Source organism: Rhipicephalus sanguineus, chromosome 7, assembly GCF_013339695.2.
Source record: "Rhipicephalus sanguineus isolate Rsan-2018 chromosome 7, BIME_Rsan_1.4, whole genome shotgun sequence".
NCBI lineage: Eukaryota > Metazoa > Arthropoda > Arachnida > Ixodida > Ixodidae > Rhipicephalus > Rhipicephalus sanguineus.
The window spans coordinates 112,996,780-113,009,327 of NC_051182.1; the positions used below are offsets into that span (position 1 = coordinate 112,996,780).

At 46.9% G+C, this 12,548-nt stretch overlaps 1 protein-coding gene across 1 annotated transcript; it reads left to right on the top strand.

The window, feature by feature from the left end:
- The first annotated feature begins 8,386 nt into the window (after positions 1-8,386).
- On the top strand, positions 8,387-11,694 carry LOC119398941 (uncharacterized). Its single transcript, XM_037665757.2, has 2 exons — positions 8,387-8,765; positions 10,080-11,694. The coding sequence occupies exons 1-2, from the start codon at positions 8,424-8,426 to the stop codon at positions 10,401-10,403; spliced, it is 666 nt and encodes a 221-aa protein (XP_037521685.1). The 5' UTR covers positions 8,387-8,423; the 3' UTR covers positions 10,404-11,694.
- Positions 11,695-12,548: the final 854 nt, after the last annotated feature.

The window sequence follows — 12,548 nt, forward strand, 5'->3', positions numbered from 1 at the left end:
GGAGTGTACACTTTAAGGGGCCGTGAACCACTTTTGCAAGTAATAATCAAAACACCTCAGTATCGTAGTTTATTGCGTCACAAATCGTTTACCGCAAAAATGTCTTGAATCCGTCATGAACGAGAGTAGTTACAGGAGTTTTTGACGCGCGGTACACGCGCTTTCTCTTTTCCCTCGTCCCGACGAGCGCGCTGGAAGTTAAGCAGGTACGGGTGGCAAGGGGGAAAGAAGTTGCGTCAGCACGCGCCATGACTTAGCGCGCTTGACGAAACGCGATCGCTCTCTCCCGTGGTTATTTTTGTGCGCGAGTGTGGCTCACTGTGTAATGTTGACAGAGTATGGAGAGCTGCGCTGGTCCGTGGCGGCAGCCCGTGGCAAGAAGCGCATCTTATCGTAACGCCGCACTTGACTTACCTCAGCGATTGGCCAATAGTATGCTGCCCGCTGTTCGACGTCAAACAGCGCGCGCAGAGAGCTCCGATGTGAGTGAGCACTAATAATAATACTAATATCTGTGGTTTAACGTCCCAAAACCACGATATGATTATGAGAGACGCCGTAGTGGATGGCTCCGGAAATTTCGACCACCTGGGGTTCTTTAACGTGCACCTAAATCTAAGTACACGGGCCTCAAACATTTTCGCCTCCATCGAAAATGCAGCCGCCGCGGCCGGGATTCGATCCCGCGACCTTCGGGTCAGCAGTCGAGCGCCATAACCACTAGACCACCGTGGCGGGGCGATGTGAGAGAGCACGGGCCTCTGCGTGAAAAGAGGGCGTCTGAGAAAACGGCAACATGGCAATCCGTTTGTAAGCTCTCCTTGCGGCGCACCTCTGCAAGATTTGGCTGAGACACTGCTATCCGCAGGATGTCTTTTCTCACCAAGCCCGAAGGCTGGTTCATGACCCCTTTAAGCTTAGTTAAACGGTTCGATAAATGCTGTAAAACGAAATAAAGTGTGAACAGCTTTTCTAACTTTCGCCCTGCACTTGTAATCTCTAGGATTAGTTGCGCTCATGCAGAGAATACGTCACAACTTTCGTGTTCTGTGCGTCAAGTAAGTGCACCATTTGCGAGTAAATATATTCTAGGTCACTGAACGTTTTGAGCTAACTTGCACCAACTCCTATAAAAACAAACATGAGTGCCACGTGTGTCGAATCGGCGTAGTATTGTACAGAGCTATACCTCGCACGTCATCCCATCTATGCCAATCTGTAAAGCTCAACAGTTAACAAAGATTGCCTAATGAACTTTTGAAGCAGCAACGTCTTAGCACTGTTTTCGAGTTTCAATATACACAGCAGTTGGTAGTGTCACGGTTGGTAAGCCTAAGCAGGAAATTTCGCAAGCCACTGAATGCGGTGCCAGGAAACAAGCAAGTCCAAACACACTTGGCTTTACGCACGTTCAGCAATAATCGCATCTCCTAGAATGCCACAGTTGGGTACTGCCTTGCGTTTGCCGCTTTAGCGTCGATATTGGTCCCGAAAGGGGCTGGCTTACGGCAGAGCTTTTGAAAAGACAGGCTCACTCAACGAAAATGTGGCGTAAACAGTAATCCCCGCACTAAACCTCCGCTGGTGCCAAGTTACCCTCACCCGGACGTGAAAGGTTAGATTGCTCTAGGTTAGTGTGTTTGCGTCAATCCTCAAGAGGGCCGATAACCGATGTGTATACGCCTCACTTAACGCGTAAGTGGAACGCGTCGCTGATATCAGGGCGGTTTACGAATTGGCGAGAACGCTTGGCTCGTTTACGAGCCGTTGTTTGGTGTAGTCAAGTGTTGCTGTTCTGGGCGAGTTTCTACAGCGGGCGAATAATCCACTCACAAGGAGCAATAAAAATTGATAGGATTGTTTATTTCTTTGACGCAGCTTTTGCCAAGGCAGTCGTGTAGTGTCAAAGTAAAGGTTCGATCAACTCACACTACTTCACTAGAACATTTGCTGTGAAATTTAGCGTTCTATAATATGATGACCTGGCTTAAAGCTAGGCCTTACCTCTCTCTTTAAAATTTGCCTAGAGAGAGAGAGAGAGAGAGAAAGAGAGCAGGATGAGGATAAAAGAAAGGCAGAGATGTAGAAAGGGGTGTAGAAAGGCAGCTAATTCAACCAGGTTTAGAATTAGAGTAAGAAATTATTTCAATTTATTCGCAGATTTTTGTTTGTAATTTTGTTATAATGACATGTCTAGAATTGTCATCGGCCAAGATTCCCTCTAAAACGATTCTAGTGTTAGACGGTTGTAAACAGAGGCCCAGGGCTCATATTATCTTCATTTAGATGTGAAAAGATGGCTATCCGGACATGCTGAAATTGATATTAAATTAGCATATTCTACATCGTTATACTATTACCCATGTAGTTCAAGTTCAAGTTCCAGTTCTGTTTATATGCATCGTAACAGTGGGGCCATCGTCGCACAAAAAGTGAAAACGAACTCACTTGAGAGCACCCGAGCACCATATACGGTATACATGGCATATAACAAGTATTACATCACGATTATGACTGACAATAACGTTGCAATACAAGTGACCAAACATTCAAGACAGCATCACGTGTTATACAATGTGACGCAAAATGAACGAACTTTAAACTGCTGAAGATCTCTAAATACAGTAATAGGCACAAAGAAAGTAATCACATTAAGAAATGTTTGCATATGATGTAGTGTTGCGTGAGCGTGCCTTAAAGTAGGTTCTCTTGATTTTCCAAATAAGAATGTGCAATAGGTTTAAGGATTTCAACTGATCTGACAGGAGAAAGGCGGGGGAAGGGGACGGAGGAGGGGGGTGGCATCAGATGTGGAACTAGTACAACAATTGCTAGAGTTTTACGCGCGTCAACCTTGATATTTGTTTGTGGGGAATGCTTAACTAGGCGACTCTGGATTGATTTCGGCCATCCTATGGGTTCTTTAACGTGGACCTAAACTAAGTACTGTGCAACTAGTTCAGCTCATGACAATATTTTCGATTACTTCGTTTGGTGCTGTGCATGAATACAGCTAGCGTTGTCACGAGCAACCTTTGCCATGTCGTTTCCAACAACGCAGCACTCAGAAAAGGTTATCCATCTGATCAACACAGTACTTAATTGGCGAGTGGCATTGTCGAGATAGCGGCATTCGTACATTGTTGAAGATACCAGGCTACAAAGCTTACGTTCACCCAGTTGATTCGCGTCAGAATACGTGAGCACTTATTGTACGAACTTGAAGAAATGCTTACCCGGATAATATTGGAGAGGGGCGTAATTAGATGCAGCAATGTAGTGTGAAGGCACTTGCACTTCGCGCCGTTCACATTACGGCTCTAGAAACGATGTGGCTCTTTCGTCTGGCCCCGCTATTTTCAGCATTGGCAAGCAGCCAGAAATAGTGATATGTTTTTTTGCGAAGGCGAAAGCCCCTTTTATGATGAGGCTCGTGGAGCAATTTCACAATACGATGGCGTGAGAAGCTCGTATATCTTGTGAACAAAATAAGCAACTAAACGGGCAAACAGCAAGGAAACAGAGAAACAAAGAAAATAAATAAATAAAGAAGCCTGCAAGTCAGCAACCATATGAACGATAAACATAAGGAAAAATGCACTTCTTTACGAATTCTACTGCCTTGAGTAGAGAGAGAATGGTTCGAACGAACGAGATAGCGCACTGAGTTTTTATGCAAACATTCAGGGACATTTAACAGAGCAGTAAGGCTTTATGTAACATGAACGCGCGTGCCGGGAGGCTTTACCGACTTGCATTATTGATATTGTTTTTTTTATTTAACACGCTCCTGGAATTTCGTGGTGTTGTGTGTTGACCTGGAAAACTAACACTAGGGATCACCATTGTAAACTCGGTAGGGTCGCGTTAGGTCAGTGCGATAACGTTGTACCATAGCTGCAATATAGTCTTAAGCTGAGACACATCGCGAGTTAGGAAGCTGCATTACACGACTGGCAGTTCGTTTATTGTTTCCTCGAAATGGGCGGTTTCCTAAAACTTACCACTTGCATGTTATACATCGATGAGCTTATGTAATTGTTGCCTGATATCAAACGTGACTCAATTTTTTGGGGGAAATTGCAGTTTTAAACGATTTTTAGCCCAGACAAACCTGAGCCTCATTGCTTTGATTTTAACGAAATGGGATATTGCTGATACATGGCGTTTCGATGGCCAAAGACGTTGAATAAATACGAGTCATTTAATTTTTTTGTGCAGTAATAAGTTGCTGAGAAAGACGAACGACTTGCATAGTTGAAATTTTAAGATATTCCAAGATCTATATTTTGTCTACTGTGTCACTGGATGCGCACTAAATCAAAAAAGTCTTTAGAATATTTTTCTCTTCTAAAATAAGAATTTATTTTCCTTATATGTGAGGCTGACTGTCGTTTTGCACGTCGCTTCCTTAGACATTCGTCGTAACGAGAAAATTCAGAGAGAAGGAAAAGAATGTGGGTTTGTTCAAGTCAGTATTCCATACGCCTTTTAGCCCATAAAATACTCCGAGGCAATTAAACGACATGGAGAGAGCGCTCTGCCTACGCCTTTTTACGACTGCTGTATTTTTTGCACTACAAAATAAAAAAAAGATCCAACAAAAAAGAATACACGAATGGTGCTGTTATTGCCGGCGACACAATGTTACGGCCACTATTCGCTTTGTCGTGCAAAGGTCACAAAGGCTTAATCCAGAAGAACGCCGGCCTATCACGCTGAAAACTACTTTAGGTAAAATATTCCAACCAGCACTGAAGTTATTTTGTTTATACAGTATGAGCCTACGGCAATAGCCCATAAACTGCCTAGACGTTTTGTATATGCATGATTAGTTTTTTAAAGGAACTCTGAAAACCAGGATGACGCGGCGAGTAATGACAACGTTAACTCAGAAACACCTTCTCTGTGTGCACATTTCTCGAGCATGAATGCCCACTGTACAGATATGCATGCACAGTGCCCTTCACTATACTGGCTGAAAGTTTTCCTGCATATTACAACCAATTCTTTGTCGTTGTATATTGTCTGTGTCATCATACACATTCTTAAGGGTAATGCTGAGTATTGGAACGAAGTCTGCGCAAACGAAGTTACGCGCAGTTTGTAGTAAGTCCATGATTTAGCAGACAAAACAAAACTTGGAGGACTGTTGAGCTTCGCCTTCAAGAAAACAACGTGATAGCGTAATCGCACCTTATTCGCATCGCCTTTTGGATCCCTAGCCTGGCTTAGCTTCTCCCTGGACACTGAAACCATGCCAAAATGAAATAAACGTCTGTGCGCCCGCGAAATGGCCCTTTCAAACTACCTCAGAATGCCCGCTGCAAGCACAGTTGCGAAGTGCTCACTACGACATAATTCTTCCTTTTGCGAGCTGGCGAGGTGCCCACTACGTAACCGTAAGGCCTCACGCGCACCTGCGGAGCTGCACGCGTTGTTGGTGCTGTTGTCGATAATGACAATTAATTATGCCTGTGAGCTTCGTAGTTGATGACCCTTCAAAACAACCACTTGTTGCGCAATTCACATGTTATAACGCCTGATGTGATCCACGCTTCTGCTACGCAACGTTACACGTGTTAATGACACTCCTCGCACTTCATCACATTCATATAGTGTTTTTTTTTTCGACGTAATTTCGAGCGCGGGCGTGGCTCTGTGCGAGAACAGCTGCTTGCGAGGCAGAGGTCCTCGGTTCGATTCCCGCTCAAACCGAGGGTCTTTTCATTTTGTTTACTTGCATCTATCTTGAATCTCCGCTCGCGGACAACGCTAATTTTTCGGTCACAACTAGCCACGCCGACGCCGGAATTTCTGCGAAATGAGTTCTCTATAACGCTATTGCGCTAATACATTCTTCTAGTTTACTGCAGGTTGACAGATTACCTAGACAATTTGTCGCGTTTCTGTGGAAACTACTTCAACTTTTGTGCAGACGCTGAAATATTGTCGAGTGAGCTTTACTACTTGATCAGGCGGAGAGTACCCGCCCGATATAACCTACGTATGGTGTTCTAGGCTGTGGATGCATCACACCCCGAACTTTCCGTAGCAGGAATGCTGGGATAAAGTCACGGTATCGCTCAACAGGTGGATCACTTATACCTACACTGCAACAATGCATAACAGCTATACAAAGGTTTTTGTTGATTTATTGGCCCAATATACCGTAGTAAACTTTGCCTGAGAATTGGACTAACGTGCAAACGAAAACGCGAACGCATCTTGCTCATTCTCAGCGAACAGTGGCTTTCACATCGCTATCATGATACGAAGAGTAAATAGAAGTGAACAAACGCATCGCCTTGTCTTCCACCTCTGGCCTAACATAAACTGCAACACTAGGTGCGCGAAGATCCTCTGGCACGTCCGCGGGCACAGCGCCGAGGAAGCAACCAGCCATTCTGGCTCGCTGAACCTTCGGAAACGACGCAGATTACGTGTAAGATAGGGTGAGCTCGCCGCCTTTTACGACATTCGCTGCGTGGAGCAACGCCTCGGGGGCCCCAGTTATGGCTGGCTAGGGACAGCAGTATATAGTGAATGAGGGAAAAATGGCGCTTACTTCTGTCACAAATAAGGGAGCACTGCGCAGCGTCATAGGGAAGGGGAGTGAAAGAAAAGACAGAAAAAAAAAATGACGAGGAGACTAGTCCATTCGGCGGTAGCACCCTATGGCAATGACAAGAGCTTATGGGAGACCAATGCTCACTGGAACATACGCTTCACATGCTATCATCTTCTAACACGCTCGCACTAGCCGGCGCCGAACTCTGCCTGTTACTGCTCGCAGTGTCCTCTCTCCTGCATAATTTGAGACCGTAGACTCTCTGGCATGCATTCTCTCGATTACACACCCTACCGCCCGCGGTGGACGATTATACCTCGAAACACTTAGAACAACGCGAACCACAACACCGACGTCGACGTCGGAAGTGAATGTTTGCTGGGAGTAAACTCATAATTGCTATTACAAGAGCATTATGTGTACTTATTTGATGGTAGACCGGTGGGAATCGCCAGAAGACCAGTGGCGAAGCAGTAAAGGTTGCTAAGAACTTGCTCAACGATCGCACAGTCCACGTCATCTCGATGCTTTGCAGTTTTCTGTCTAGACTACTAATATTGCTCTATGGTTAACTGCTGTCGCATTGATTGACTGCAAGACATTTTTGTGAACTCGTTCGAGAATTCATCAAGCTCCGCAATTGTTACAAACGTGAATACTGTACGACGAGCGACGTTCGACGAGCAGCGGTCGTGCCCGTCAGGTGCTTTCTTTGACTCGCGCCAACGCGTTAAAGTTTAACGACGGAATCGATTTTCGACAGTTCCAGCCGCCGGTCCGCGTGTGTGAGCCAGGCTGGCACTACCAGACCGTCTATAAACGGCGTTCTCGGCGTACATGTCTGCGGCATAAACGACTGTCCCTGTAGATGCACTGTCCTTGCTTTGTTTTTTTTCGCCCGTAATCACAGGCTCCCTCAACCCCACAGTGTTTTGTGGATTCGATGGCAGTGCCACCTCGCAGCAACCCAGAAAAGATATTAACGGGAGCTCAAAGAATGGCAGGCGTGGTAAAATCGATGGCGCCGCCGTGACCCGATTTGCGGGCGGCTGCTTGAGGGTCGCTTCTCTCGCTAATGGAGCCGCAAAGTGACCACCCGCGTGCGCAAGGAGATGGCCATACAGAAGCGGTCCAGTGTAAAGGACAATGTGGCCTGGCTCTATCGCAGCTGCTTCGGGGTATGGCAGGTGGCCAGGACGGGCGGATTGCGAGATGTCGCGCTGCACTTTACGACTGGCCATAAGTACTGGGTCGGGCCTTCGGGCGGATATATGTAAAAAATAGGATCTATTATCTAGCGCAGGAGAGTTAAGTAAGCTGTGTTGGAGCGTAAACGTCCTTTTCAATTATTGTTAACTGCAATGTGAAAGCACATGTACACAGCAATAGAACGCGACAGCCAGCACGCATTGCGCCTAGTGCTTTCTTGCGCCATCACTGTGCGATGAAGACACCGAAATACCTTATAATGGTATCTTATCAAAGAAAATCCTTGTACACGAATTGTCACAGCGTTTGACTCATGAAGCGAGTCTTGTCAAAGCTGCGCAAAGTTTCTGTGCAGTCACACTCGATCGTTACATACACGAGTTAAAGCGGGGCTATTAGTTTCTTCTTTCTTTAAATATGACCACGTGTGCAGGTATCGAAGGCCTTGCACCATGCATGTACATATCATACTATGCTGTGTGGAAAGAAGTTGATGTGAACGCTGACACAACTAAAAAGGAAAGGCTTATATCGGCTGTGCTGTAGATTCTTTAAACAACGCTAACGCTTCCCTGTCCTCTTTTCTCTATCGCAGATACGAGTGTAGCAACGCTAGCGCCGAGGTAGCAGGCTCGCATTCAGGATGATCTCTGCAATGCCAGCGGTGGCCGTGCGCCGCGAGCGGCGGCGCAGCAAGAGCGGCCGGGGCCTGGGCTCTCGCCAGGGTAGCGTCGCCTCGCTGCCACACCGGCCCGACAGCCTGTCGACCTTAAGCTCGATGCCCAACGGGCCGGCGGCGCGCCGGTGGCGGCAGAGAGGGGGCACCATCCAGGAGCAGCGAGCACGCGTGCTCATCTACCTGGCCACCTTGCTCCTGGTGGCCGGACTCATCCTGCTCTTCATCGGCGTCGGGGGACGAATGACGCACACGCGCACCGTCGGACTCCTCTTCATCGCAGTCGGCGCACTGCTGTGCCTCGTCAAGGTTTGTGCCTGTCAGATGCTATTCTGCTCAAATCTTTGGGACTGTAAAGGTTTACTGATGAGTTTTAGGAAAAACTGACAGGTTCTCTTATGCAATAGCCTAAGACGACTGAAAGGTCAAAGTCATGTTCTCTTTTTTCTCACGGTGCTTTCCCTGTCGGGTGTCGAATCCCGCGCTATCAGTATTTAAGATTATGAACCTAACATCCCAGGGACAAATGTGGTTGAGCTTCTTTTTCTTCTTAGTCGATGTATTGATCCTTCCCCACTCCCCCTCCAGAAGCTTCCTGTACTTAACGTGGTTTTGTACTGCCTCCAAGATCGGAGGCATTGCAAGCTTTCTGCACTTCACTTGGTTTTGCACTGCCTTTGTGATCAGACCCCGTTCGACCAAGCGACGATGTCATCTGATGACGTCTTCATGTGACATGACGTCATACTGACCTCATAATGATGTCACAAATTTTCCCTATCTGAGGCGTTATAACGACGTCATGTGGTGACATCATCAGGTAGTGATTTTTCTCATCACTCGTACGTTAACTCTGACGGCGCCTGACGCCGCCGACACCGACGGGCAATTTTCAGGCTTGGTGTAGTAGCGATTGTAGCTGGAGTTGGAGAGGAGGGAGGATGAATTGCGCACACCAAATGCCTATCGGCTGAGAACACCTCAACCACATTGCTCTATCAGATGAGGGATGAGAGGGAGAAACGAGAAAGGTTCAGCGCCAAATGCACAAAAACTTTTCTTTCGTAAGTGCGTTTTCCTATTGGTCAGCCGGCGTAACTAGTGATGTGTCGCGCATCGTAATTACCTAATGTATTCTATTACGAAAAAAATTATCGTAAGACGTTTTTGGGAATACGGGCCCACACCAGGCACTGCAGGCTGCAGGTGTGAAAGCTGCCAAGGGTACTCAATTAGGGTGCCGTATAAAAGACATTGGTTAGATTATTTTTAGAAATTGTTGATAGATAAGATAGATAGATAGATAGATAGATAGATAGATAGATAGATAGATAGATAGATAGATAGATAGATAGATAGATAGATAGATAGATAGATAGATAGATAGATAGATAGATAGATAGATAGATAGATAGATAGATAGATAGATAGATGTTTACTTAAAGAGATGTGTGCTGTATGGTGGAAATGTCTTAGGTAGGAAACTACTCTCATAGTCACAAGGCAGGCCTATTTCCGTATTTAGGAGCAGCTAGTTCTTGAAAAGCAAATGCGATGCTCACTCGCGTAATAATTTTGGGCCTACGACGGAACGTGAACGCTGAATTATTTTAACATGCGCAGGTATTCATCACTCCGGAACATCACCACACCATCGTGCGCCGGGCGAGACTGATGTCGTCCCGCGAGTCCCTCTACGTGGCGCCAGCAGTCAAGAGCGTGCCCGAGGAGACCATGGAGCAGGTGCGCCGGGAGGCTCAGGAGTCCGCGGCCGGCGCAACGGCTGCAGCCGAGACGAGAACCAGCCCGATGATGGACGCGCACAGGGCGCTGCCGCATCCGAACAACAGCAACAGCGGAAGCAGTCCGGCACACAGCTTGCACGCGGCCGAGACGCAAGGACTCATATCCGAACGGAGTGCGCCGGTGGCTGACGGCCGCTTCTGAGCGCCGCCCGCGCGTTACGCCGGTTCACCGCGCTGCGGGCAGTGTGGACCAATTGCCGTGAGCTCCAACCGAGACACGGGCGCACACGTCACCGCTGGGCCTAGATGCGTTACCGGCCAGTTCACCGGCGACGACGTCTTCTGGGGAACCGTGACCTCTGATGGCGGTTAACTCGCTAACGACGACGTTTTCTGGTTGGCGGTGATCTTCAAGGCCAACGATGTCATGGATGACGACATCCTGTGGAGGACCGTGACCTTTCATAGCGGTTGATTCGCCAACGACGATGTGTTCTGGTGGATGGTGACCATCAACAGCAACGATGTCCCCCACGACGGTGTCTTGTGGTGAACCGTGCCCACACAGATGTCCTTGACCTACTGGCAGGTAGGGGTCATTGTGAAACAGAAAGTCTTCGCCTGAAAGGATGCGTCAGCAGATGGTGACGACCTGCGAGCGTGGATAAGGCAGTGCTCCGTATTCGTTGTGAACCGTGTCGTCAAGTCCGGGAGCAGCGTGGCGGGCGCATGCCTGGCTGGTTTCTTGAGCTTTATCCGTGCGCGTTACCTCCATGTGGACGTGGATCAAAGATCAAAGTGCGCGTGAGGAATGCTTACTACGAGTGACACAAGGCTCTGATGGCGATGCGGTGCTCATCGCTAAACCACGTACCAACGGGTGGTCATCTGGTGGATATCGGAGAGTGCACGTGGTACCTTGGATCGGCCACAAGGTTCTGTCATGTTTCTTCAGCTTGACCCGTGGGCTTGTTGGTGAAATACAAGATCAAAGTGAGCCCTCGTGACGTAACGCCTAGGTGGTGATGTGTTTCTCCTTTTTACACCACCTACCAACAGTCATCTGGCTAACATCAGAGAACAGTGGGGTGTCCTGGATCGGCCACTTGGTTATCCCGTGGTTCGAAAGTAACTGCGACTGTGTATGAGATGCAGCAGTAAAGAATGAAGCTGGTGTGCAGTTTCCCATCATGCGACAGTTAGGATGCGATGTGCGCGTGTGCCGGGAAATTAATGTGGCCAGCAGAGCTTCTTTTATACGATGGCTTGACAGGGGTTCGGCGCACCGAAACAGCTGGACCCCTTCCGGCATATTCATTGACGCAAAACGACGGTGTTGTTGGGAGCTATGTACATATGTAAAATGCAATGCGAAGCGCCTTGGCGCGAATACACGACGATTTGGCTGAGAGAAAACGGAAGTAATGCGGAACTAGCAAGGATTTAGCGGTCAATGAGTAACGGGGGTGAATGTCTCTCAGCAGAGGTATGATTAGACGTGTCTGCTTGCGGCGACCTCCGCGAAAGTCATTTCAATGTTGAACTGGCCACATAATCTGCTGGCGCAGGATGTTTACGAAATGGCGTCTCTCATAATCATATCTTGGTTTTGGGACGTTAAACCCCAGATATTATTATTATGTTTACGAAATGACCGGTGAATAACCAAACGTCTTGCTGGCATGGTAATTTTGTCAGTGCAGGTGAAATGTCCTTAACCATGACGGACTAAATTTTGCTTGCCCTAATTAAATTTTCATTTCTGAAGACAGTTAGTGGAGTCACTTTCCAATAGTGTAAGATGAAGTGCTTTTTGATATCACCAAAAAAACAAATCACATGACTTCACTGTTTTACTGAATGCTCCGAGGCTTTCTCATAACTTTATGAGTCTACCTTCTGGCTGAGCCTGTGCAGCATGGTAGTGAACTTAATCAGGGAAGGCATCTATACACGCTCCGTGAATATAACGCGAGAATTAGAGTGCTTCGTTAGGATCCCGAGCGCTGAGATAGCACTTTGAACAGTGTCAGATGCAGCGTAATGCCATCTCTTCATTCTGATGAAACTAACACACACACATATATATATATATATATATATATATATATATATATATATATATATATATATATATATATATATATATATATATATATATATATATATATATATATATACAATTCTCGTCGCACGGATGTGTTCTTCCAGGGTGAATATATGTGCAGGGTAGTTGGCCCACAAGGTGAACAAGAGGCGGCGCATTTCCCCTTACAACAGTTGAAATGGAGCTCTTGTTATTATTACAAGCATGCGCACAATTTTTTACGCGCATTGTTTAATTATG